The sequence below is a fragment of the Chelonoidis abingdonii genome, chromosome 1 (genome assembly GCF_003597395.2).
Source record: "Chelonoidis abingdonii isolate Lonesome George chromosome 1, CheloAbing_2.0, whole genome shotgun sequence".
NCBI lineage: Eukaryota > Metazoa > Chordata > Testudines > Testudinidae > Chelonoidis > Chelonoidis abingdonii.
This window is the reverse complement of record NC_133769.1, coordinates 113,968,817-113,996,645: the sequence shown is the minus strand read 5'-3', so window position 1 is coordinate 113,996,645 and position 27,829 is coordinate 113,968,817. Positions and strand designations below refer to the sequence as shown.

At 44.3% G+C, this 27,829-nt stretch overlaps 1 protein-coding gene across 4 annotated transcripts in view; it reads left to right on the top strand.

Moving 5' to 3' along the window:
• Window positions 1-27,829, top strand: part of BICD1 (BICD cargo adaptor 1) — a 274,856-nt gene that overhangs the window by 189,250 nt on the left and 57,777 nt on the right. For all 4 annotated transcript variants that reach the window (XM_032778931.2, XM_032778930.2, XM_032778929.2 and 1 more), the window contains exons 3-5: window positions 2,545-2,697; window positions 6,011-6,448; window positions 19,217-20,311. In XM_032778931.2, coding sequence (XP_032634822.1) covers window positions 2,545-2,697; window positions 6,011-6,448; window positions 19,217-20,311 — 1,686 coding nt within the window. The remainder of the gene's footprint in view (window positions 1-2,544; window positions 2,698-6,010; window positions 6,449-19,216; window positions 20,312-27,829) is intronic.

Below are 27,829 nucleotides of genomic sequence, written 5' to 3'. Positions count from 1 at the left end.
CAGACACACACACACTAATAATCATTTGAATTTTATGGAGAGTTACAAGGGTAGGGACAGCGTGAGTAGGCTTAGGAAGTAACAAACCTAAAACACACATGCCTTAAATATCTACAACATATTAACAAAATGCGCATGTAATAACTGATCTCAATCACAACGCATCACGACCGTAAACGTTAGAGCTCTATTTGGACACACGTGACGCTGAGGAGAGACTTTCGGAGTTGGAGTGGTGTGGAGAAAGTGAATAAGGAAAAGTTATTTACTTGTTCCCATAATATAAGAACTAGGGGCCACCAAATGAAATTAATGGGCAGGAGATTTAAAACAAGTAAAAGGAAGTTGTTCTTCACACAGCGCACAGTCAACTTGTGGAACTCCTTGCCTGAGGAGGTTGTGAAGGCTAGGACTATAACAGGGTTTGAAAGAGAACTAGATAAATTCATGGTGGTGAAGTCCATTAATGGCTATTAGCCAGGATGGGTAAGGAATGGTGTCCCTAGCCTCTGTTTGTCAGATGGTGGAGATGGATGTCAGGAGAGAGATCACTTGATCATTACCTGTTAGGTTCACTCCCTCTGGGGCACCTGGCATTGGTCACTGCCAGTAGACAGGATACTGAGCTGGATGGACCTTTGGTCTGACCCAGTATGGCCATTCTTATGTTCTTATGACCGTGCTCCCTCGCAGGAGCCCTGGGCAGGTGGAGCAGGCTGGAGTGCGGGGTACCCCAATTGGCTGGGGCCCCTGGGAATGGGCCCCATTAGCCCAGTGGCTAAACTGCCACTGTATGCAGAGCCAGATACACACAGGTCACTGAATGCAATTTCTATAGTGCCTGTTTCTTACAGCGATTTTCAACTTTTCAGAAAGATATAATGTCTGTGATTGCTCTCCCTTTGCAGAAATCATAGATTATATTATTTTCTATCTCTTCTCCTCCTGGCATCACAGCAGAGACAGAGTCTGTGCCATCATTATGAATGAAGCCTTTCTTCTTACTGTAGAATATTCCGTCGTGCCCCCCAGGTACCACTGCTACTGCAGTATTCATCATTCCTGCAGGGGGTGGGAGATGCAACTGATGGTCCTTACTGCCATAAATCAGGACTGAAGGGGCTCACATACAAAGCAGTGTTGCCTTGAAAAACCATATCTGTCGCTGATTCCACTTTCACCTACTTCATTATAAATAGGGTTGGCAGAATTGGATTTTTATTTTTTGATCATTTCAACGGATAATATTGATGTTTATTTTTATACTTTTTTATTTTTATCAGTTTAAATTTTCACAGTTGCGGGAAGTTATGGGTGTCAGACAATAATTAGTTAATAAGAGTAAACTTTGAGATTCAAAAAGTTAAAGCTTTATAACTGCTAAAATACAAATGGTCAACATCATATGTCAAAATTTTACCCTTAAATCAACTCTAATAAGTTGTCAAGCAGCATATTTGTTACTTTGCCTATCTGTAAAGTTTGATTATTATTGATAGAAATGGTTCTCATTGGTTTGGGTATGGTGACATCAACTTTTGTTGACATTTACCGATAAAAATTGACTCATTCCAAGCCTAATTATAAATCAGGAGTAACTCCATAAAAGACAGTGGAGTTACACAAGTGTACCATTAGAATCAGGCCTCTGATATCTGACGATTTAGAGAGATTAAAGGTCACTTCAGCATCTGAATCTCCCACAAAGAATAACCTTAGGAAACCCAAGCTCTGGATGCAAAAAATTAGTTAAACCTAGAATTAGGTGCAGTCAAATAACTTTTTGGTGGCAGTTCTTGAAACATACATAAGAATGTTGTCTAGAAAACTGGTAGGGTTATTGTCTAAATGACTTATACATATACCACTTTATACATACAGCAGAACCTGAAACAAGAGACCACCCTAATGGGTAAACTCTGGGCTTAAGAAGCTGCCTCATGTTATCCTGAAATACTCTGGCTTTATTAGAAGACCACATCTTTTAGACAACTGAGTTTTCCATCCTTTGAGTAGTCACTTGCAACAGGTTTCACTGAATAGTACAGCACACAAATACCTGTACTTGATTTCAAAACATGAAGTTGGTTCTTATATTACTTCTTCTTGGTTAATAGTTATCTTTGCAAGACAGACACCATTATTCATTTTTCTGCTGTATGAGTCTAGTGTGTTGTCCTTTAGTGAAAAACAGTAGGCAATTGTGTTTTGATCTAAGCCTTTCAACCAGGCTTCTACCAAATAAAAGCAATGAGATGATAAAGCACTGGAGGGTTTTTTAATTTAAATAGAAAATTAATCTTGGAACTATTTTGTACAAGTTTCCATATCATATATGCTCATTTGTATGCATCCAGTTGTATAACAAAGTACAGAAACTATGGTATGACAACATATTAATTGTGGTGCTGCCGTTTTGACATGTAGTATTACATCATTTTGATTACTTGTTTGTTGCCATTGTTATACACTGGGGCCATGTTTACCATTCATGCTGCTGTAAATGAAATAGTAATATGTTGGGTTTTTTTCCCTCTCTTTCAGAATAATGAAATGGCAGAGCTGCAGAGAATACGGATGAAAGACGAAATTCGAGAATACAAGTTCCGAGAGGCAAGACTTCTTCAGGATTACACAGAGCTTGAAGAGGAAAATATCACTTTGCAAAAATTGGTGTCCACACTGAAACAGAACCAAGTAAGCACAGAAGAGATTTTAGATGCTAGACTAAAAAAAATGTACAACACTGATTGACTTTAAACTGCTTAATTTGACCTATTTTAAATTAATCTGGTATGAGATTTTTCATATCTTGCTGGTTATTGTTAAATATAGTATTGGCAAACTAACACACTGAAAATCTTAATAAAGTGCTTAATGCATCCAGAGAGTTCCATGACAAATTAAAACCCCACTGCAACTAGCTGTAAACAATATCCAGGATTGCTCTCCACTTAATATATGTGCACAACTCGCAATGATGTGAAGGGAAACTCAGGCCCACTAATACATATGACATTTAGAAATGTTACTCTGAAAAATGTAAATTTTTTCTGTGGAAAATGTTATTGCTGGCAAAGTAATCAAGAAAACTATTGTTTTGGACAAAAGGGATTTGTTCCTCTGTCAAAAGTGCTGTCTTGTCATGATAAATCAGTAAATATGCAATTCAGGTGATTAAACTGGCAATATTTTTCTCTTTTAAACACATTCCATGCCAGCACCAGATAACAATTTATAAGGCAATGCCTTCATTTCGAACAGATTGTAATTGCTTCCTGCGTCCATAACATGCAGTTGCTTTTTAAGGCCTAACATGCTCAACGGGATAAATAGGGCTTTTATCAAGTATCCAAGATTGCCACAGTTTCTAGAGGAGTTTGTTAACAAAGCTATCTTGTTCCTGTCAGGATTTGCAGTACTATTTCATCTAACTTTTACTATTTTACCCATCCTGACATGGTAAGTGAAGCACTTAGAACAAGGTAGCACAACAGGGGACTTGGAGATAATAGAAACCGATCCATACTTTCCTTTCCTTATATTGAGACACCATGACTTATAAATTTCTAAAACTAAATTTCCAGTCGATTGTCTTTATCAGAGAGGTATTATCCAGGCCACTGTATCCCCGCTTTGAGGCACAAGTATGATTCTCACTAGCTTCATGGAAATGATCTGCACAGATCTTGGGAAAACTGGACCCATGAATGGACTGTCATAGTTTCCACCAGAAGAGAATCTTTTCAGAAGTGTTTGTATCTGTTAGAACACTTCACTCTTAATGAAACTGAATATCAGGGTCCCATAAAGAGGAAAAAATATTTGGTATATTTTGATTGATTTAAAAAAATCACAGTATTTTTGTATCAAATACTTTTTGTGTGTTCTTGTAACTCAGAAAATAGTTTTGATCTACAAGATGGAATTTCATAAGAGCTTAGTGTTGTATGTTCTTTAATTTATAAAATCATGTATTATGTAGTCCTTGATATTTTATGATCAGATCTTTTTAGGCATTTGGAAGAAGAATCCATGAAAAATGGCAATGTAAAAATCAGTTACTGTTCAGACAGTGCAAATCTCTCTGATTTTCATGAGAATTTCACCGCTTACGTTATGTGTATAATCAAGAAAATATAGATACTGGATTTTATTAATAGGGCCTGTGTTTTCAGGATTAATTTCCCTACCAAACAACAGCAGCACAGATTTGTGACCCCCAAATCCAAATCTCAAAATCTGGGATAAACTCCAAACCTCCAGATTTTCAAAAAATTCCCAGTACAATCAGTCACTAAATTCCCTGAGCTGTTTGATATTATGTGACTGAGCAGTCTGAAGGTTCAAATTCTAAAGACTGCCTTTTCAGCCAGCTCCCAAATAAAAGTCTTCAACTGTCTACTGAATATCCAAGCCCAAAAGGAACTTGCTATTCGCAGGGACCCATTCCTTGTATTATATTTAAATTCTGCTTTTGGACCAAAACTTCCACTAGCTTCTTTCTTCGGCTCTGTTGATGTGAAACTTTGAGTTTGTGTCAAACTGGTTCATTTTCTAAGTGAATTGTTCAGCACTGGAAGTAAACTGCCTGGAACCAGGTAGTCCTCCTTTTCTTGCCTGCATTTTTGTCTGTGCCTGGCATAGCAGATAGCTTCTCCATTTTCTCCGCTACAGTGAGTGGCTATAGTTGTGATGAGATGGGGAACTCTCTTCCTTTCTAAAAACATGGTAGTTACTCTAGGAGAAGCAGCTGCCATTTTCTTCAGCCACATTATCACATGTATTGTGAAAAATCCAGCTCCTTGCCTTTGGAGCTGGGTGACTGCTCTGTGATGAGGTGAGAGATTTATCAGTCAGTGAAAACTGGAGTGGCCAACTCCAGCTCAGGAGGGGAAGAATTTCAGTCTGGCCTGCTACAGGACTAGAAGACCAGCTGTCAGTGCCCTAAGATGGCTTCTGTATTCCCTGCTTGAACACTGCTACTATTATATTTTTCGGATTGTCAAAAGTCAACCTCTATTTTAAAATTGCTGCCACTTGAGGACATCTGGCAATTTTAAACAGGTTGGGTTATTAGTCTGTACTTTCATTTTTTAAATAAAACCGTATTGAATAATTTTCATAAAACAAACCTATATGTCCCTACAGTATAAAAAACTGGGCACGCAGTGATTACATCGGATAAGAAGTTAGATGTCATAGTGACAGATGCCTTAGAAATAGCTATGAGTGATAAGTCAAACAGCATAATTAACCTCTATCTATACGCAATGCCATAATAGACAAACGTTACTTATGATAACTAATAATAAAGCTGCACTTCCTAGTGTAGCTTCAGGTCAGTGACTGTTCTTGCATGAAATACAGCAGTGGTTCTCACCCAGGGATCCAGGGCCCCCTAGGGGGCCTTGAGCAGGTTTCAGGGGGGCCTCCAAGCAGGGCCGGCATTAGACTTGCTGGGGCCCAGGGCAGAAAGCTGAAGCCCAGGTCTCCGAGCCTCGCCACCCAGCGCTGAAGCTGAAACCTGAACAACGTACCTTTATGAGGGCCCCTGTGGCATGGGGCCCCAGGCAATTGCCCTGCTTGCTACCCCCTAATGCTGGCCCTGGCTTTTATATGCAGAAAACCAATTATTGTGGCATAGGTGTGCCCTGGAGTTTTTATAGCGTGTATGTGTGTGTGTGTGTAGGGAGTGGGGCTCCAAAAGAAAAAGATTGAGAACCTCTGAAATACAGTATGTGTCCTAATAAATCACCCACAGATTCTGACTGTCACCCCTTGAAAATGTGTGCAGTACAATATAAAACTGAGAACTAATAAAATGTGGTACATGCAGTACACCTTTCCTCATGAATTTTCTGAGAACGACGCTCTTTGCAGCTACTGGCAATGCCTGGTCTAAGTAATATTTAGCTATTTAGTGCCTAGTTCAATCAGGCTAATATATGGCAGGTTTTTAAGACCCAAGTTTTAGTGTTATGAATGTTCTTTGTCTTGTCTAATTCAGGTTGAATATGAAGGTTTAAAGCATGAGATTAAACGATTTGAGGAGGAGACAGTATTGCTTAATAGCCAGCTAGAAGATGCCATCCGATTGAAGGAGATTGCCGAACATCAACTGGAGGAAGCCCTGGAGACTTTAAAAAATGAAAGGGAGCAAAAGAACAATCTGAGGAAGGAACTCTCCCAGTATATCAACCTCAATGATAGTATGTACAGTAATCACATTAATATATCGGTAGATGGATTAAAGTTTGCAGAGGATGGGAGCGAACCTAATAATGATGACAAAATGAACGGGCACGTCCATGGGCCTCTTGTGAAACTGAATGGAGATTACCGGACTCCCACAGTTAGGAAAGGAGAATCTCTGCACCCAGTCTCTGATCTCTTCAGTGAGCTCAACATATCGGAAATGCAGAAATTGAAGCAGCAACTTGTGCAGGTAAGAGTTCAGCTTAAAATCATAAAGACTTCCACATAATTATACCAGACCATAGCACTAATGACTGATCTACTTGTCCATGATCCTATTCCCCACCATCCATTTTCCTGTTCTTAGCTTTCTGCCTAGGTGTTTTCTAATTTCCAGATCTCTCAAAAAAAAGTTCAATTGAGAGAATGGGGTATGTGCATGGCCTGAAATGATCAGAAACAAGGGGAAGAGAGGAGAAAGGGACCCAGCAATGCTTGAAATGTGTATGGGGTTGGGGCAGAAGAGGAGAGTTCACAAGGGTTTGCAGATTTGCAGATCTAGCAAACATAATAATTTAAAAATCAAGCCAGTAAACTGAAGAGCACCTTTAAGCATTGTCTTACGAAAGCTGCTCCTCCCTGATGATGATAGACTTCGAGAACTGATGGGGGATAGGCATGGTTCCAGACCACTGGAGAAGAGTGTCACGGTTCATAGAGTGGGTCACAGCTAAGAATGCCAAACTCAGAACACGCTGTCAGAAAACAGGGCAGACATACCCAAACTGTGGTATATTCTACAGTTAGATTTTACCAAGCCAGTAACAAAAGTGTACCCCTGGATCACTATATTAGTTTTACCAAGGAGTCACATACAGCTCACTTAGCATTCCAGCCCAGAGAAGCTGGACTTTATGATGTAAGGTTATTAAAACCAAAGCCACCAAACATTAGCTTTTTCCAGTCCCAAAAAAACAGTCACTCACCCCAGGTTCACTGGATACTTCAAGATCTCACCAAAAACAGCACTGGAAGCCAATCCTTAGAAAACGAAACTAAAGATTTATTAATTCAGGAAAAGAAATAAGAGTTATTAAAAGTTCTAAGCGTATAAGAAACGTTACAGTTGGTTCAGAATCTGAGAGACCAGTTGTTAGCAGAGGTATAATGCCTGCTAATTCTCCATAAGTCTCGTGTCCTTCCATAAGTTCCTCAGGGTTTTACCAAAGCAGATTTGGGGAGATCCATCTTGCATCTGGAATAGCCTCCAACAGCATCCAGAAAGATCAGAGCTGTTGGATCAGTCTCATGAATCTATATTTATAGCTCTCTGACATAAAGAACAAGTTCACAGGTGTCTTCCTAGAAAGACAGTCTGGACATCTAGTGTGAGGAAGAATAGATACTTGAGTCTGTGACAAGTCCTAATGGCCTTGCTTTGAAGATTGAATGCTTCAGCCCTAAGGTTTCAGTCTTGTAAACACAATGTGATATCCACCAAGTCTATATGAAAGGATGAGAGTTGCCTTACCAAGTGTGAGGTCAGTCTAACGAGACAATTCACTTAACAGCAGGATACCAAGGGAGGAAAAATAATTTTTGAAGTGGTAATTAGAGTGGTTCTTTTCAGAGAGTTGACAAGAAGGTGTGAGTTCAACTCCCATCCTTTCATGTATTTATACCTGCTCCTGTGTTTTCCACCTCATGCATCTGATGAAGTGGGTTCTAGCCCATGAAAGCTTATGCCCAAATAAATTTGTTAGTCTCTAAGGTGCCACAAGGACTCCTCATTTAGGGGGAGGGATAGCTCAGTGGTTTGAGCATTGGCCTGCCAAACCCAGGGTTGTGAGCTGAATCCTTGAGGGGACCATTTAGGGATGTAGGGCAAAAATCTGTCTGGGGATTGATCCTGCTTTGAGCAGCAGATTGGACTAGATGACCTCCTGAGGTCCCTTACAACCCTGATAGCCTATGATTGTTTTTGCTGATACAGACTAACAGCTACCACTCTGAAAGTGACAAAAATTGGGACGGGGGTAGGGAGTAAGAGGAGCCTATATAAAAGGAAAAAAAACACCAAAATCAGGACTGTCCCTATACAATCAGGACATCTGGTCACCATAATTTAGTATCTATTCTTGATTCTTATGAACACAAGTGAACCTCTTATGAACTCTGAAACCTCTTATGTTTGGAAGCCCAATTAACATTCCTTTGTTACTTACACACTGTGAATTAGCTTGATTACCTTGCAATGCCTCTTGACATGCCTTTCAGATCACACTCAGGTGAATTGGTCTGTTAATTTTATCCTGAGCTGGCTTACCACTGTCAAAGAGCAAATATAACCTATCTTTAAAATGGGGAACAAACATGACCCCCAGGGATTTGTAGATCAGTCAGCCTAACTTTGATACCTGGGAAGATACTGGAACAAATTATTAAACAATCAGTTTGTAAGCCTCTGGAGGACAATAGGGTTATATGGAATAGCCAGTATGGATTTGTCAAGAACAAATCATGACAAACCAACCTAATTTCCTTCTTTGACCAGGTTACTGGCCTAGTGGATGAGGGGAAGCAGTAGATATGATATAACTTGATTTTAACAAGGCTATTGACATAGTCCCATATAACATTCTCATAAGTAAACTAGGGAAATGTGGTCTAGATGAACGGTGTGTGCATAACTTGTTGAAAGACCGTACTCACAGAGTAATTATCGATGGTTCATTGATAGACTGGGAGAGTATATCTAGTGGTGTCCTGCAAGGGTCAGTACTTGGTCCACTATTATTTAATAGTCTCCTTAATGACTTGGATAATGGAGTGGAGAGAGTGCTTATAAAATTTGAGGATGACATCAAGCTGGAAAGAATTCAAAGGATTAGAATTCAAACAAATTGAAAGTTGGTTGGAAATTAACGAGATGAAATTCAATAAAGAGAAATGAAAAGTACTTCACTTAGGATGGAAAAATCAAACACACAGCTATAAAATGAGGAATAACTGGCTATGTGGTAAAACTGTTAAAAAAGATCTGGGGGTTATAGTGGATCAAAAATTGAATACGAGTCAACAGTGTGGTGCAGCTGCAAAAAAAGTCTGTCATTCTGGGGTGTATCAACAGGAATGTAGTATGTAAGACATGAGGTAATTGGCCCATTCTACTCAGCCCTGGGGAGTAGCTGAAGTACTGAAGTTCTGGGCACCACACTTTAGGAAAGATGTGGAAAAATTGGAGAGAGTCCAGCAGAAAGCAACAAAAATGATAAAAGTTTTAGAAAACTTGACCTATGATGAAAGGTTAAGAAAAATGGGCATGTTTAGTCTTGAGAAAAGATGACTGGGGAGGGACCATGACAACAACCTTCAAATATGTTAAGGGCTCTTATAAAGAGGACAGTGATCAATTGTTCTCCATCTCATTTAAAGTAGAACAAGAGATAATGGGCTTAATCTGCAGCAAAGAATTTAGGTTAGTGTGAGAGAGCAGAGGGAGTAAGGGAACTGCAGTCACAGTCTGGAGCTGGCTTGTTATATGAGCTAACAAGAGACACCTGGTGCAGGGGAGAGAGAACCTCAAGCAGTTGGTTCCTTATAATAGAGCTGACAGTTGTTTGAGAAGGCTGACTCTGGGAAGTTTACAGGGGAGTCAGCTCTGAGCAGGACTGCTGCAAGCTGAACCCCAGGGCACGTCACCCTGTAAGAACTCCAACAAGGAACGCTTTTGGTTCCGCAGGCTCTGAGGTAAGAGCCATGCCCCAGGACAGATTTTTGGGACTCTTGAGTTTTACTTTTGAGTTATTTGTCTGAATAAAGCCAGGCCCCAATAAGGGTGGTGATTGGATGAGCAAGTTTGGAGTTTCTGTAAAAGGACCTGGAAAAGGAAGAATAAAGGGCAAGGCAGGGCAGAGGCACAAGGCCACCAGAGGGCACATGGGGGTAGCCAACTCGTTTATAGTTAGATATTTAGTAAAAACTTACTAACTATAAGAGTAGTTAAGTACTGGAATAGGCTTCCAAGGGAGGTTGTGGAATCGCAGTTGTTGGAGGTTTTTAAGAACAGGTGGGACAAACGCCTGTCAGATGATGATCTAGGTTTACTTGGTCTTGCCTCAGCACAAAGGGTGGGACTTGATGACCTCTCAAGGTCCCTTCCATCCCTACATTTCTACGATTCTGTGACTCTCACTTTTTCCAGACCACTTTCGGTACTAGGATCCAGTTCCTCTTGCTGAATAAATTAGGGCCACATTCTGATACCATTACACTGGTTAAGTAGCACCTTACTCCCATTTACTTCAGTGAGACTGTGGACTAAGGTGCTATTCAATGTGAGTAAGGGTATCTGAATTAGTCCTTAGTGTATGTAGATTCAGTTCTGCTTCTGTTACAGTCAATTGGAATTTTTGCCATTAACTTAAGTTGGAAAAAGATTTGGCATTTAATCAGGAAAGAACAGAATGGGAGAAGAGTTCCTTTTGTTGAATACTTACCCTAAGAGCTCTTGGTGTTCGATACATAACACAATGTTGTATTCCACATTATCATCCCCTGCTGATGCACTGGGGAGCATAATACCAGCAGTTTGTTTTCCATTCCTCCATGCCCACAGGAGGCATTCTCAGAACTGGGAAGGGATCCAGTGTATATATATTTATAAAAAAAAAATAAAACAGAAGATGAAGTAGTTGCCAACATCTGTATCATCATCCCAGAAAGAAATAATACAAAGCCACGCAGCCTAAAGGTCCAACCATGCAAGCTGTTAAACAATTCCTGTGGGGTGCATGGCATGTCAGCTCAGTGCAAACTGAGGCCTGGGCTACACTAGTGGGGAGGTGCGAACTAAGACACGCAACATCAGTATCTTAGTTTGACTTATCTGACCATCCTCACGATGTCGAATCAACTGCTGCGGCTCCCATGTTTACTCCGCGTACTCCTCCTGCTGAGGTGAAGTACAGGTGTCGATTCATGGATTGACGAGATGCAATAAATCGATCCCCAATACAGCGAACACTACCCGCCGATCCGGCGGGTAGTATAGACATACCCTGAGTGTTCTTGGGCCTAATCTTGGAAGGTGCCATCACTATGTCCCTCTGCTAAAGGGAGACTCATGAAAAAAGTGAGAGATGCACAGAAGTAAAATTGAGAATATAATGAACCTCGCTTTATTATGCTCAATGGGGAAAAAAGTGCCCCTACATTTTAAGTGACATTTTGCTGGAGTACTAACTGTTTTACCTGTTTCGTTACCAAATCTTGGTTATGACATAAGAAAGCACTGATGATATGGTGCCTGGAACTTTGTACAATTAGTTTTGTGAGAAAAAGCATACACAAATGTGTTAACAGTATTCATTTGGTAACTATTCTCAGTAACTTTCTCAGTCTACCGACAATGACCAGCCTAATATTGTTCTTCACATTCTATTAAGTGTATTCCAAATAGTATATATACACGTAGTTGAGTGGATATGCCTGACCATAGCAATTTGATACTGTGTGTAATACAGACAGCAACCGCCCTTACTAGGCATCCTAAGCATGTTAAGAATTTTTTTTTTAAAAATAGACACAGCAAGAAAACGGACATGATTTCTATAGATCAGCGTGCTGGGGCTGGGAGGGAGCACCACCCAACCCCATTCGGCTCCCAGCTCTGCTCCAGCCCCACCCTCCAGCCTCAGCCCCCAACCACGGCCCGGCCAAGGCTTTGCTCCTGGCTCCAGCCTTGGCCCCCTTATCCTTGTCCAAATTCCACCTTCCAGGAGCTGCAGCCTGGATCGGAGGCGGGGGTGGGGGGAAGGGGGCAGAGACAGGGATAAGGGGGGATGTGGCCCTGAAAATTTTGGGGACAACAGCTATAGATACTTAAAGGTTTGCCCTAGAATGCTGGTGTGTGCTGTTCTTTTTAAGTAAACTGTCCTTTCTATTTAGAGCCACACAAGCTCACCTATGGTCTCACAAATTAAATGTGAGGAATTCCTCCAGGAAGTTTCTTGATGTTGGACATGGGGATTCAATTATATGTTCATGCTGGTAATGCTTCAGCAAAATAGAATTTGCTATCTTCAGCAGTGTCTTTGTCGTGTTATATTCATGGAGGCATGTATCAAAGGTTTGTATAAGCACTTCCCACTTCCACCAAAAGGTGTGTATTTTAGCTATTTGAAATTTTTGTACACAACAGCCATTTATTTGCCCTATTAGCAAATTATAGGCTATTGTAGCACACGCATCAAAATATTGGTTAAGGCAGGTACAATTCCTCCTGCAGCTCTGGGGCTGCACTCCTTCATACCTCTTGACAGGCCAGCTCCTGCTTGTATTCCAATAGTGCAAACAAGACACACCTTCTAAACGAGGTGACTAATATGACCCACCAATTCCCAGCGAAGGTCCATGCCTCAATTAAAATTCTAACAGTTATTAATGGCGAAGATGACTTCTCTGTTTTGGGAAAGAGCAATTATCCATGTCCTTTTCAGAGCCCCGTGATTCCTTCCACCACTTTATTCTCCTTATTCTTGAGGCCCCACCTCATAGCCACCTTTCTTCTGAGTGGAGAGGATTAGACAGATCTTCAGATCTGCTGACCCTTCTTCATCATCCCATGTGGTGGCTGTTGAACAATGTTCAGGGTTTTCCCTCTCTGACCTTCTCCTTCAGCTTCCTTAGCACTTTCAGTGCTTTTCTGTCTAGAAAACTAAGAAAATTAGACTAGACATCAGGTTACATAATGGAAGTTTCCTGTTCAGAAGTTCTTCACATTTCCCACCATCAGTTCATTGCTAACTTCTCTTGTTAACAAACTAAATAATAATGATAAAATTGGTTTCCATAGTTCAAAGCAAACTGCTAACACACATTGGGGGAAAATACCCCCAAACTGAAATCCTTGCAGAGAAGTATGCAGCATGAAACATGTACAGCTCATTTGGGTTGTTTTTTTAGTTTTAGATAATGATAAAGTTAGTCAGTGAAACTACTAATTTAGTTGTCCAAAAAACCCAGATAACACTGAAATATAACACCCTGTTTCTAGAAGATTGCTGTGGGTGGAAATAAAAATACGGCAGATTATAGAATGTGAAATACTTAGGAACAGCAGAAAGTTATTATTATTTAGGAGTTTACTCTTGCTGTTTTGTTTTTGTTTTTTTAAAGGCAGAAGCATGTATTAGGGTCTTCACTACTGGCCGTATCGGTGGGTAGCAATCGATTTCTCGGGGATCGATATATCGTGTCTCATCTAGACCCGATATATCAATCCCCGAACGCGCTCCTATCGACTCCGGAACTCCACCTATGCGAACGGCGGTAGCGGAGTCGACAGGGGGAGCCGCGAACGTTGATCTTGCACCGTGAGGATGGTAGGTAATTCGATCTAAGATACTTTGACTTCAGCTATGTTATTCACGTAGCTGAAGTTGCGTATCTTAAATCGATCCCCTCCCCTAGTGTAGACCAGCCCTTAGTCACTGAAACACACAGTAACATCCTAGTGTCACCTAGTATTGTACTGCTTATTATAATACATTTATACTGATTTCATAGATTCCTTTAAATGTCTCACCTAGTATACCAGTTAGCATATGGGTTCCAGATACACAACTTCTAACACTATTTTTTGTATCTGCAAACAGATAATCATTTCCGTGCAGGCTCTCTCTTTATTTTGCCAGTCTGAAATTTTGCAAAAGAAGCAATCTTTCCAAACCTGGTTTGTGTTTGTTAAAAATATCATAAACATTCCCATTAATTTCCTTCTCCATAGTAGATGTCTGCACTGAACTATAATGTACTAAGAGTCAATTCTTTCTGACTAGTTTAAGCAGTCATGGTCACTGGAATACAGTGGCTCTGTAGGGCCAACTTCCTGTAACAAATGGTAAAACTTTATTTGACAATGAGCCCGTATAGAGGTTAGCCGGGGCTCATCCCTCTCCAGGGCGGTGGGGAACCACCCCGCACCCTGCCTCCCTCAGTCCTTGCACGGCCCCTTGGGGAATCGGTCGAGCAGCAGGAGTCCTGGCTCAAGCTGTCCAGCAGGGGGCTGAGCATACACAGGTAACAATTAAAAGATAACTAGCCCAGGCCCTGGGTCAGGGCGGGGCAGTAGAGTCCAAGGCTCAGGCTTTCAGACAGAGGCTGAGAAAACACAGGTAAATAGCATACTCAGGTTTCAGGCTCCGAGTGGCCTGGGAGAGGGTGAGTGGGTGGCAGGTCCTCCCACTCCACTGCGTCCCAGCCTGGGGCCCTAGCTGCGACCAAAGGCCCACTGCTGTGAGTGGGGATCCTGGGCGCAACACACTGACATGGATTCCAGCTGTGCTGCAGCCAGACGAGGGTCGGCTGCCCCTGAGCTACTTCCCAGCTCCCCCTCTGGAGGTACCTGGGTCAAGGTGGTGTCCTCAGGGGGGTCAATCACCATTGGATCCTTGGGGTAGCTGGTGAGGAGTAGGCTCAGTGACTTTCCCACATGCTGGTCCACGTCGAGTGTCAGGCCAGTCTCCAGGTCTACCGCTGGTTGCTGGAGTCTCCCCGGCGGGAGCTGGGCCAGAGGTAGGGTGACCAGACAGCAAATGTGAAAAATCAGGACAGGAATGGGGGGTAATAGGAGCCTATATAAGAAAAAGACCCCCAAATCAGAACTGTCCCTATAAAATCAGGACATTTGGTCACCCTAGCCAGAGGTGTCCAGCCTCTCCAGCAGCTGCCTCTTGAGTGAGCTCTGGGATTAAGCTCTTATACTTCCTGTCTGGCCTCTGACCCTCTGGGGGACAGGCTTGGAGTGCTCTGGCTCCACCAGGGAACCACACCGCCTCCCTACAGAGCCCCATGCAGCTATCTTTATTTCTGTATCAGTAGAATCCACTGTGAGCTGCCAAATTCAAGGACTTCTCCTAATGTTCATGCTGTAGCACTACTTACCTTTAAGGGCCAGCTCTTCTTGTGACAATATCCATATATCGTTTCAGTATATGGTAATTGTCACAGGAAGAGCTGGCACTACAAGATGGTTGATATTCAGCCTCATCTGTGCCAGGGTGTAGCCTACCTTGCCAGAAGAATGGAATGAGTAGGATGGGTCATGTGGTGAGGAGCATGCAACTAAGAACCAGGCCTGCTAGAAGACATGATGGCAGCCTCAGTTCAATCTGGAGAAAGATTCCAGGGACAGCAGACCTGGGAAGTCAGTATAGTCTGATCTATAGATTATGAATAAAAACTCCCAGTTATCACTTTCAGGGTAGATAGGTTCTTGTCCTAAGATCAGGTCCAGTATTACTAAAATTATTATATAGTTGGGAACCCCAGTGTGCACAGGTGTAACACTCATACTATAGTAACTCTTCTATATTTACAAATACATAATCTATTAATACATTTAGCAAAGTCACACATGCTCTCAGTAAAGTAGACAGCGATAATACAAAAGTACATCTGAACATCCATACTTACACCATCCCTTGCAGAACAACCTGAAATGTTAGCTATTATCTTCCTCACCACCGTCACCTTCCTCATCTTCACCAATGGCCATCATTCTTGCCCCTCCCAAGGGCTACATCTCTCTCCCTCCACTTTTATAATATGTTCTGCTGACGTTACCATGTCTAATGCATATTCAGTAGGGGTTTCTCCCCTCTTCCTTATTTGTATTTCCTCCCTTTACCGTATCCTTTTTCTATAGGTTAATATATTTATGATATCACCCCATTATCATATACGTCAATTCGTTGCCATGGCAGTCTTGCAGTTGGATGTTCCGTCCAAAACATTCGAGAAGCTGGTGTTAGTTCATGTTGCTATGGTTGGCTGATGTCATTATGGACAAAATTCCCCCTTACATTCTACTTCCAGTTCCCTAAAACTTATGGATTACCTAAGTTTATCTATGCCAAAGTTTGTAGGCCGCAGGTCTCATGCTAACTGCTGAAACCAATGTCTTACAGGATACAAGCCTATAGGCTCCTTGCATTACTGCTGAATATAATAAATCAGAATATAATGCAAAGCAGAAAATGTAATAGAGGTAAGCTAGCCCACTGGGCTACACCAGTGTTCCATTAAAGAGTGGAGAGTCAGTGAAAACTAGGCTGAGAAGAGAGAGACTTGCAAGAAGCAGAAGCCTGCCAAGCATGGGTAGCAGGTATAATAGTCCACTGCTGCAGCTTCCAGACCCCGATTGTGGGGTTTGGCAGGTGAAGGTTTTGCTTTATTATGCTCCATGCAGGTTGCGGGGTGGCTGAAGAGGTGGTATCTGCTATTCAGCTTCCTGGGTTCATCAGTAATCTTCCTGGATGCCAGAAAGATTACTGATGAACCCAGGAAGCTGAGTAACAAATGCCACCTCTACCCGCCACCCATGCTGCTAGGAAAAAAGTCTCAGCCGGCATTGGACTAGGAGGGTGTGAGCTAGCTAAGAAGGCTGGTTGGAAGATCTGTGTTATTGTAAACTGCTGTTTTTTTAATAAACCAGATGGTCATAAAAGGGAGGGCTAGAGCGAAAACATTCGCAATGTGAAGTCTGATTAATGGGGGAAACTGAGGCAGTGGCAGAGCCCAAGACTGAACTGAAGAAGTCCCTGCTACAGCCACGGAATTAGACTAACCTCTTCAGTAGCTTTAAATTCCAGTGGGGACTAAACTCTGACAGAAATGCAGTTCTGTATGTCTGAGGAAGTGGATGTGCTGTTTGTGTTGTAACACAGATATGAGGAAAACAGTAATACAATTTGGCCCCAATTTTTCTGCTTAAGTACTCAGTGGGTTAGAGAAAGAGCCATTGTCTCTCTTCCACCTGCACACAAAAGAATTAAGAGTTTTGAAGAGGCTTTAAAATGGCTTCTATTTTTCCACCTACAATTTTGTGTCTGCTGCTGACTACAAGCGTAAAAATAGAGACCAGGTTTTAAAAGCAGACATATAAACCATCCATCATGCGCTTAACCCTTTAAATTGGGAAATGCAGAATTCCTAGCTATAGGATAGTAGAGTCTGAACTTCACTTTAGAACACTGAATGAACATTAATGGTATTAATATTCTTTTTTATGAAGTCTTTAAAAGCCTTTTTTTTCCCCCATATAAATTTTGCAGAGACTAATTTGACTTTCCCAGATACTGGTTGGGGAGATACCTATTAGGGGGAAATGCTTTTTAAAAGGCTTTTAGCAACAGGAAGCTCTGATTTCTCTGAATTAGTAATTCTGTTTCCCATAAAACAAAGATGGAATTGGCATTTTTCTCCAAATATATAAACAGAGAGCTGGGAAGACACAACAGTGGCTACCAAAGAGCACACAAGAGTCATTCACAATTAAATCTAACTTGCTCACAACCCACGCTCTAATCCTGCACATATTGAAATTACTGTCAAAAACACCCATTGAAACCATGGGAAGCAGGGATAGATCCACAGTTTTTTATCTTCCATTGCATCATCAGTTCTGATCTGGACAAAGACACATGGGAAACTTTAAATTTTCTGGGGGTTTTTATGTATGACAATCTGCATCTGAAGAGACCAAACTACTAACAATTAACCTGGTTCTCTTGCTTTGAGACCTTCTGTATTACACCATTGGGGAAATGGCCATTCTCCATCGCACCATCTCCTTTTTAACCTCCAGATTTCTCTGTGGAAAGCTAGGACAGAATTAATATAGCTCAGAGCCAATGGCAGCTCAGCTCCTGCTTTCCTTCTCCCAGGCAGGAGATGATGTGGCCCCAAAACTTTATAGCATGCGTACAGATTGCTGCCTTTTGACTGACACCATCTGTGTCCACCTCCAGGTTTGTAACAGAGCCAGTTTTAGTCCCCAGGGTGTGCTGCAAGGACCATGTTTTCGCCCATGTCTTTGAGGAGATGAGTGCCAAGCAGGGGTACATAGTGGTGGAGTGCACTGGGGATTATGTGTGTGCTATAATTTCTATTTCTATTTATGTTGTTGCTGCATTACTTCATTTGAGCTGGGGGAATTTATGCATCTGTTTAATGTATTCTTTAAAGATTGTCAGGGATACCCCAAGAGCACTGATAGGGTGCTTTTCATAATTGTTGGTTAAATCCAAAAAAATAAAGATGGTGAAAGAATGGCAGAGTTTTTCACAGAAACTCCTACATTAATTTGTACGCTTAGGGGAGAAATGTATATGCATCATTATGATGCATTATATCATGAGGTAGGCTGAATAATGTGTGGCGGTTGTTTAAAATTCAGAGAACATATTTTGGGATAAATCTGATATTTAATGAGAAACCAGTCACTGTCAATTTAGATACCTAAGCAGAATTGCTAGGGAAGTGGGTAGCCCTTGATGAAATAAGCACTAATAATAAGAAATAATGACCACCTGTCATTAGACTACTGCAAATGGGAGTGGGAGTTGAGATTTTCAGACACTCTAGGAGATTTATATGTGTACCTACAATTCAATTTTAAAATTAATGGCTGGTGTATCTAAATTTCCTCAAGTGCTTTGAAACCTCAACTAGGTTACATAGTTGGTGGGGGGGAAATGCTATTGGCAGTGTTTGGTGACCAGCACATGAAGATTGAGAACTGGCCTATACAGGCGCTGCAGAGTACCATTTAAAGTGTGTGTATGTGGGGCCGGGGTGGGGGTGGGGGAAATAGATCCCTGTCCCACTCCTGACCCTTCTCTTCCCCTCTCAGGCACCCCATCATCAACCTGCCCCTCCTGGCCTGTGACCCCGTCCACCTACCCCCTCCAAATTTGAGCAAATCACGCTGCAACCTGGTGCAGAGGTTTGTCCCACTCATGTTTGTCCCAACAGCCTCTCCGTCATGACAGAGAGGAGTCCAGAACAAATTTGAGCAAGTGGCATTGTGACCCAGCACACATGGTCGCAGCACCACTGAGGTTTGGCCTGGCCAAAAAGTCGGGCTATGGCATATGTTTCGTGGCCTATGGATCTAGGTCTCTTAGTTTAATTCCTTTCTCAAATGTTAATATTCTTTATTATATCATTCCAGGTGGAGAGAGAAAAAGCTATTCTCCTTGCCAACCTTCAGGAGTCCCAAACGCAGCTAGAACACACAAAGGGAGCCCTGACTGAGCAACACGAGCGGGTCCACAGGCTCACAGAGCACGTCAACGCCATGAGGGGACTTCAGAGCAACAAAGAGCTGAAAGCAGAGCTAGACTGTGAGAAAGGCCGAGACTCCAGCGAGGAAACGCATGATTATGAAGTAGACATCAATGGCCTGGAGATCCTAGAATGTAAATACAAAGTGGCCGTGACAGAAGTGATTGACCTTAAAGCTGAGATAAAGGCCTTAAAGGAGAAATACAATAAATGTGTGGAAACATACACCGAAGAAAAGGGGAAGTATGAGAGCAGGATCCAGAGGTATGATGAGCAGGTGACAAACCTGGAAAAATCAACTAAGGAAAGTTATGAGAAAATGGTTCACATAGAAAAAGAGTTGCAACGGATGACGAGCGTAGCGAATGAAAACCATAATACCCTCAACACAGCCCAGGATGAGCTGGTAACATTTAGTGAGGAGCTGGCTCAGCTCTATCACCATGTATGTTTGTGTAATAATGAAACTCCCAATAGGGTCATGTTGGACTATTACAGGCAAAGTAGAGTCACTCGTAGTGGGAGCCTGAAGGGACCTGATGATCCTAGGGGGCTCCTGTCTCCACGGCTCACCAGAAGAGGAATGGCATCCCCGGTAGAAGCTAGAACCTCAACTGAGCATGTTTCGAAAGAGAGCATAGAGGCTGGCAAAGAACAAAGTCCAACCAAAACACCTACGATTTCTCCTGTCATCACGGCCCCTCCTTCTTCTCCAGTCTCTGACACCAGTGACATACGCAAAGAGCCAATGAATATCTACAACCTAAATGCAATAATACGGGACCAAATCAAGCACCTGCAGAAGGCTGTAGATCGGTCACTGCAGCTGTCACGCCAGCGTGCGGCAGCACGTGAACTGGTGCCCATGATTGATAAGGACAAGGAGGCCTTAATGGAAGAGATACTGAAACTGAAGTCCCTGCTGAGTACAAAACGGGAGCAGATAGCAACCCTGAGGGCAGTGTTGAAAGCCAACAAACAGGTAAGTGAGTAGCAATGCTGTCAGTTTGTGGTGATCAGTAATTTCATAGCTGATTTATGTGCCTTTCAGAGGTATTGTGGTAGACATAGAAGAATCAGCTGACCATCTTTCCAGTCAGTCACAATGAGGCTGAGGGTTTTCTTGTTTAACTCCCTGCAATCTTTCTGCATAGTCTTTTTACAGCACCCAATCTTGACCTAAAGGATGGGCAGAGTGAGTGACTTGCTGCAGAGTTGGAGACCTCAATGTCATTACATGGATCAGCCCGGGGTGAAAGTAAGTTAAAGGACTTACTGGTATGCCAGAGTCCTCAGCAGGGGTGTGGCCTCAATTGGAAGAGGCATAGCCTAAACCAGAAGAGGAGGATGCCTTTAAATCACCCCCGGAGCCATAGGTGCCAACTTTTCCTGGCGCCAGTGGTGCTCGACCCCCTCCCTCGCCCCTGGCCCTGCCCCAACTCCACCCCTGCCACCATTCCAATCCCTTCTCAAAGTCCCCACCCCAACTCCCCCGATCCCTGCGCCTATTGGACCCCTTCCCCATATCCCCACCCTAGCCCCGCCTCTTCCCCAATCGTGCTGCATTCTCCCTGTTCCCCCCTCCCTCCCAGAGCTTTCTGCCACAAAACAGCAGTTTTGCAGTGGCAAGCACTGAGAGCGAGTGGGAGAAGCGGAGGAGTGCTCAGGGGAGGAGCCAGAGGTGGAGGTGAGCCGGGGTGGGGGGGAGGGGAGCTGCACCCACCAATTTTTCCCTGTGGGGCTCCAGCCCCAGAGCACCCACAGAGTCAGTGCCTCTGCCTGGAGCTACCAGCTGCAGAGCTACCAGTGCTCCGGCAGCTGGGCTTAGGCGGCACTTTAAAAGGCCTGGGGCTCCGGCAATGGGCAGTCCCAGGCCCTTTACATCCCCACAGGAGCCATGCTGCCGCTACCCCGGGGTAGTGGCAGCAAGGCTTAGGCGGTGCTTTAAAAGGCCTGGGTCTCCCTGCAGCAGCAGGAGCCCCAGGCCCTTTAAATCACCACCCGAGCCCAGCTGCCAGAGCACCAGGGTAGCAGCAGCAGGGCTACTGTGGGGATTTAAAGGGCCAGGGGCTCCGGCCGCTGCAGGGAGACCCGGCCCTTTACAGGACCACCTGAGCCCTGCTACCACTATCCCAGGGCTTTGGCAGTGGGGCTCAGGAGGTGATTTAAAGGGCCCTGGGCTCTGGCTGTTGCAGGGAGCCCTGGGCCCTTTAAATTGCCAGCCTGGGTAAGCCAGTCCAGTCTGGCATGGCGTACCGGTCTGTACCAGGTTACTTTCACCTCTGGATCAGCCTGCAGGAGAAGAAGAAGGGCAGTAAGAAAGGCACAGCTAGAGTCGAGCCCTAACATGGCTCCCTAGTGGGTCTCCTGATTTGAGAAGAAATCAGGTTTTGAAGGCCACAACCAAACCTGGGTCTTCCAAATGGTAACATGATGTGCCGTAGCCTTGAGGCAGAATGCAACTCCAGGGTGCTTGGGAATTAAAAAAAACATTCATTGCAGTTACACAGCCAAAGATCTCAAAACACTTTACAAATGTGAGTATCATTACCCCATTTTACAGGTGGGGATACCGAGGCATAGAAAGGCTAAGTGATTCCACCAAAGACATGAAGTGGGTCAGGATTAGAATCCAGGCCTCCTGACTCCCATTCCCCAGCTGTAACCATTGGACTACAATATCTTTGTGCTATCCTAACAACGGTGGGTGCTCTCTGCTAAACAAATTCAGTGATTGATCCCTTTATAGTCAACAGTAGTTAAATGGCAGCAATAACCCACGCACTCTAGGTAGAGGAAAACATTTATTTCTGTAAAGCAAAATGATCAGCAAAATTGTAGACCCTTCTGATTATTGAACAATGTCTGATCATTTAATACAAATGAGTGGATCACACAACTCTCTTGGGTATGGAAATCTCTTATCCAATTTTTGGATACTAGTTTGTCACTGCAGTCACCTGGCCAGATATAATGGGTCTGGTTTTCCTTTCTATATTGGTTTTACATCAGTAAAACTCTATTGACTTAAATGCAGTTACTCCTGATTTTGAGTGGGTTGGAATTTTTCCAATATTTGTTTTTCAGAAATGCCATTTTATTGCCATTGAAATTTTTTGTCTGTCATTTCTAAAATAAGAAATACTGAATTTTTTAAAGAAATATGTATCACTTTGGGGAAAAGCTGATCAAAAACACCACTTTTTTAATTGTTGTTATTTTGAAAATGATAAAAAGGAGATTAAAAAATTTTCAAAAATAAAATAAAGATTTTAAAATTTGTCTCAAATTTTCTTTTCAGTTTGTGACCAGGTCTATTCTTGATATTGTATAGTAAGATGAGACTAAGGTGCATTGTATGTTAAATGTAAAATGTCAATCATCACCATGTTCATTTATTTGTGTTATACCCCTATCGCCAACCCTTTGCTTTTGTATCTTTAGGCACCAGTCTTACAAACTATTATGCACGCTGTTCTCTGCAAAAATCTAGGGCACCCTGCCTATACCCTGCCAAGGGCTCAAGGCATGAACTGGTTAATTTTGGCACCCCCACCCTTTCCCTACAGAGGGCTCGGGTTGTAAAGCACATATCCTTACCCATGGAGCTCAGTGTAACCCTGGTCAATTTAAGTACCCCCCCTTTCCCATGGGGCTCTGGGCTATACAGGTCTGCGTAACATTTTCCCAGTGAAAGAGCCTTACACAGCTATGCTCTAAACATCTATTTATTAGCAACACACACAAAATACATCTGCCAAGCAAAGCTATTATGCTCACCACTCCCAAAATATATACAAATTTCACCTGATGGCCAGTCAGGATCCACTCATCTGGGGATGCTGCTGCCGCCTCTGCACATCACGGTCCTGCAAGGGGGTCAGAGTCCTAGCAGTTTGATGTTGAACTGCAGGCTGGAGATGGTTCCCAAAGAGCATTGTTTTTCATTTACATTATATAGGTAAAACTAGCTCCATCCTTCAAATTTACTAAACCTATTACATTATTCAACACCCCTAGGTAACAACATTTAACCAGTCATGCACTGGCACCTATGTTTTCTTCTCCCTGCTCTTTACATTTTATCTTTCATGCCCAAATTGTACCTTATTTATGACCTCCTCTGTTTGTGCAGATTGTCAGCATAAATTCGCTGGTCAGAGCTTATTTTATCTATTTCCCCATTTGTTAAGGGTTTTCTGTATCCTCCCTAAACTTCCCAGCGCCTGGGTGTCTCTACTTTACAACCCTTGGTGTTAGAACTCTAGTTAGGGCATTCCTGAGGTGGGGGTGTCTTAGCAGCAGCAGAGCATTTTTTAATTTTAGTGGTGAAATCCCTGAGTTTCACCCAAGGCTAATCAAGACTAGTTTAGTATGGGGATGAGCTAAGTCCCAGGCTTACACAAGGCTGGTCAAGGCGAGGTTAGTGTGGGGGTGAGCCAAGTCCGAGGCCTACAATGTGCTTAACTGACATCCACAGAACTACTTATCCTCAAGCATGTGTTCAAGTGTTTGCAGGATCAAGGCTTGAGGGCTTTTCCATCATCTGTGTTAGTTCAGAGAACAGGACAATGAGTCCCAATCCTGATTAGGTCTTTGCTGTAATATAAATGATGATAGGCTGAAAATGTAAAATCACCCAGAGGTCAGGAAATACAACTAAAGATTCTAACAGCAAAGTTAACTTGGCTGTATTGTACATCCAGTGAATTTTATGCCATATCGGTTTTTTTACATGTATATTAAGATACACACTTAACTAAAGAAAGAGAACTCATGGATCTTATGTATGTGAAATGAAGGTGTTGCAGCTCTGCCCTGAAAAGTTGTGTGAAAAAGCACAGTGGGATTCTGTGTCTGTTTCTCAATGACTCCAGTCCATTGTGCTCAGTTTGCAAGTAAAAAGATGTCTCTTAATTGCTAACTTTGCAAACTCATCCTAATATTTGAAAGCCAATCAGCCTTATTTCCATGTCATGCTTCACCAACAATAATCTAACTCAGGGGTTGACAACCTATGACACGCGTGCCAAAGACAACACACGAGCCAATTTTTAATGGCACGCTGGAGCCTGCTAGGACTCCAGCATGCCATTAAAAATCCTGCCCAGCCCGGCACGCTCTCCTCTGCCCTCCGCTCCCCTCCTCCGCTGTGTGCACGGGGTGGGCAAATGGCCCCACTCTTCCGGTGTGGCAAGCCGCAGGGTCCGCGCTCCTGGGCTGGAGTGCCAGGCCGAGCACAGCAAGCTGCCGCCTACCCCGCCTTCTCCCCTCCCCTGGAGCCGTGCACAAGGCACTCTGGGGATCGGGGCTGTGCACTCCCACAGGGCAGTGTTTGGCTCTGCAGGGAGGTAGAAACGCTTCCCCCCTCCCCTGGAGCCTTGCCACCCTACATGCTCCATCGGGGCAGTGTTTGGCTCCACAGGGAGGGAAAGACGCTCCTTGCTCAACCGGAGCTCTGCTGCCATGTGCGCAGTGCTGTGAGGGGCAGGGCTGTGTGCTCCTGTGAGGCAGCGTATCTGGCTCTGCTTGGAACCTCATGGTAATGGGTTTAGGGCTGGGGGGGTTGGATAAGGGGTGGGGGCAATCAGGGGACAGGGAGAAGGGTGGGTTGGATGGCGAAGTGCTTAGAGGTGGGAGGTCTCTGGATGGGGCAGTCAGGGAGCAGGGGGGGTTCGATGGGGCATGGGAGTCCTGGGGTCAGTCAGGGGGTGGGGGGTGGATAGGGGTCAGGGCAGTCAGTGGACCGGGAGCAAGAAGAGTCCTGGGGGAGGCAGTTAAGGTGGAGGGTCGCTGGAGGGGGTGGTCAGGGGACAAGTTGCTTGGGGCGTTGTATGAGTCAGGAGTTCTGGGGGTCCTGTCAGGAGGCAGGAGTGTGGAGAGGGGTTGGGACAGGCAGGGAGCAGGAGTGGGGGTTGGATGGGTCGGGAGTTCTAGGGGTCCTGTCAGGGGCAGAGAGTGGTTGGATAGGCATGGGAGTCCTGGGGATCTGGCTTGGGGGTGAGGGGGGTGTGGATAGGTCGGCCGGCAGTCATGGGGACACGGTAGGGGGTAGGGTCCATCAGGGATAAGGAACAGGGAGCTAGTAGGAGGTGGAGTTCCTGGGGGGAAGTTGGGGGCGGGTCCCAGGAGTGGTAGTCAGGGGACAAGGAGGCAGGGGTTTGGAGTTCTTAGGGGAGCAGTCACCAGCACTCCTGCCCTGAGCCCTGACGCCCCCCCAAACACACCAGCAACATCACACCAACACACAACACACACACAACACAACCCTCTGCCTGAGCCATGCACCTGCCCCACCTCAGGCCCCTGCCCTGAGCCCTGTACCTCCCTAGATACACACCAGCCCTCTGCTTTGACTCCTTCTTCCCCGCCCAATCAACCCTAGCCCTGACTCTGGTACCCCACCGACACATTACCCAGCCCCACCACTGCCCTGACTCTTGACTCCCCCACATCCCCAGCCCTCAGCCCTGACTCCAGCCCCTGCCTCCAGCCCTCTGCTCTTGACTCTTGTACCCCCCAGCAATCCAGCCCCACACATCCTGCACCTGCCACATCCCCACCCACCCGGAGCACCAAACGGGGCTCCGCACACACAACCTACAGTCCACCTGCACCCCTTCACATCAAATGGAGCTGCCCAGGTTTAAGTGCCCCACATCCGAACCTCCTGCCCAACCCTGAGCCCCTCCCTTTCTAGCATCTGGCCAGACCCTTCACCCCATGCCCTGGTGCTCAGTGCACTTCCATCCTCAGCTCAGTGCAGAGAGAGGAAGAGAATGGCCAGAACCAGGGAGAAGGTAGGTACCGCACTGTATGTGGGAGAGGCCGGGACCCCTGACTGGCAGTGGTGAGCGAATCTGGCAGCAGATCCCGGGGGCAGAGCCGGTGGATGGAACCCCTAAGCGGCAGTGGGCTGAGCCACTCCAGTCCTCTAACCGGTCTGGGTCGCCGCCGGCGGCCCTGCACAGCCTGCTGCGCGGTCTGGGGTTCTGGCTGCCGGACCCTTGCCAGCCGGGGTCCGGCGCAGGCCTCGCTCAGCTCGCTGGGCTAGCGTAACACAGCACCCCAGACCAGCAGCGGCTGAGTGGGCGGCGCGTAAGATCAACATTTAATTTCATTAAATGAAGCTTCTTAAACATTGAAACGACTGGTTTATTTTACAATACAACACTAGTTTAGTTATATAATATATAGACTTATAGAGAGAGACCTTCTAAAAAACATTAAAATGTATGACCGGCACGCGAAACCTTAAATTAGAGTGCATAAATGAAGACTCGGCACACCACTTCTGAAAGGTTGCCGACCCCTGATCTAACTATTAATCTAGGTCCTTATGAGGCCCTTATCACTATAGTATCTGAGCATGAGTAACCCTATTCTAATACAGGTATATTGTTGATGTAGATGTGGTGTAACTAAGATACACCCTTGCTCTAGGCCAGGGGTCAGCAACCTTTCAGAAGTGGTGTGCCAAGTCTTCATTTATTCACTCTAATTTCAGGTTTCGCATGCCAGTAATTCATTTTAACATTTTTAGAAGGTCTCTTTCTATAAGTCTATAATATATAACTAAACTATTGTTGTATGTAAAGTAAATAAGGTTTTTAAAATGCTTAAGAAGCTTCGTTTAAAATTAAATTAAATTAAAATTCAGAGCCCCTCGGACTGGTGGCCAGGACCTGGGCAGTGTGAGTGCCACTGAAAATCAGCTCACATACCACCTTCGGCATGCATGCCATACATTGCCTACCGCTGCTCTAGGCCCTTTGATCTAGGTAAAAGGGCAGAATGCAGGGGCTGTGAAAGCCTCAGACCCAGCCAGGGTAGGATTCTCCAGCACCGAACCCCAGAAGAGGGTCCTGAGGCTGCGCTCAGAGGACTCGGGGGTGTGTGGCTGGGGAGCTGCTGGGACTGCAGTGCTCAGAGCTGAGAAGATTCCAGGCAGCCCTGCAGACAATATAGCAGCCTGGGAAGGCTGTGGTAACTTAGGGCCTGTCTTAAGTAAAACAGTTAGCTCGAGTTAATATGTTCTCTTTACTGCACTGGAGCTAGTGTAGCTTAGAACAACCACACTGCAAGGTAACAGACAGCAGAGTTACATGGAGTCATTTCATTAGCAGCTCGGCGTGATTAGATTAGCTGATGATGAGTTATAACTTGAGCTGTTGCATCTTCACTGCATTATTAGCTCAAGCTTCAACCCACCCCACTAATGGGCCAGCTATCTCCTAGCTCAAGTTTAAAGTACCACTTAACTCAAGCTAGAGATTTTTGTGTGTGGATGGGAGTCAAGTTAGGGCTGTCACTCAAGACACACCCTCAGACAGTCTCCTAGATTTGTCTAGGTTATGCCAGGGGTCACAGGGCTGCCTGGGATTGGGAGGAGACAATGGCACAAAGCCACCATAGGCCCACCTCCTTCTGAGTTGCAAATACTGTGCTGTGCTTTTAGAATGGTCAGCACATATTCTCACCCTTTGTGTCCAAGAAAGCT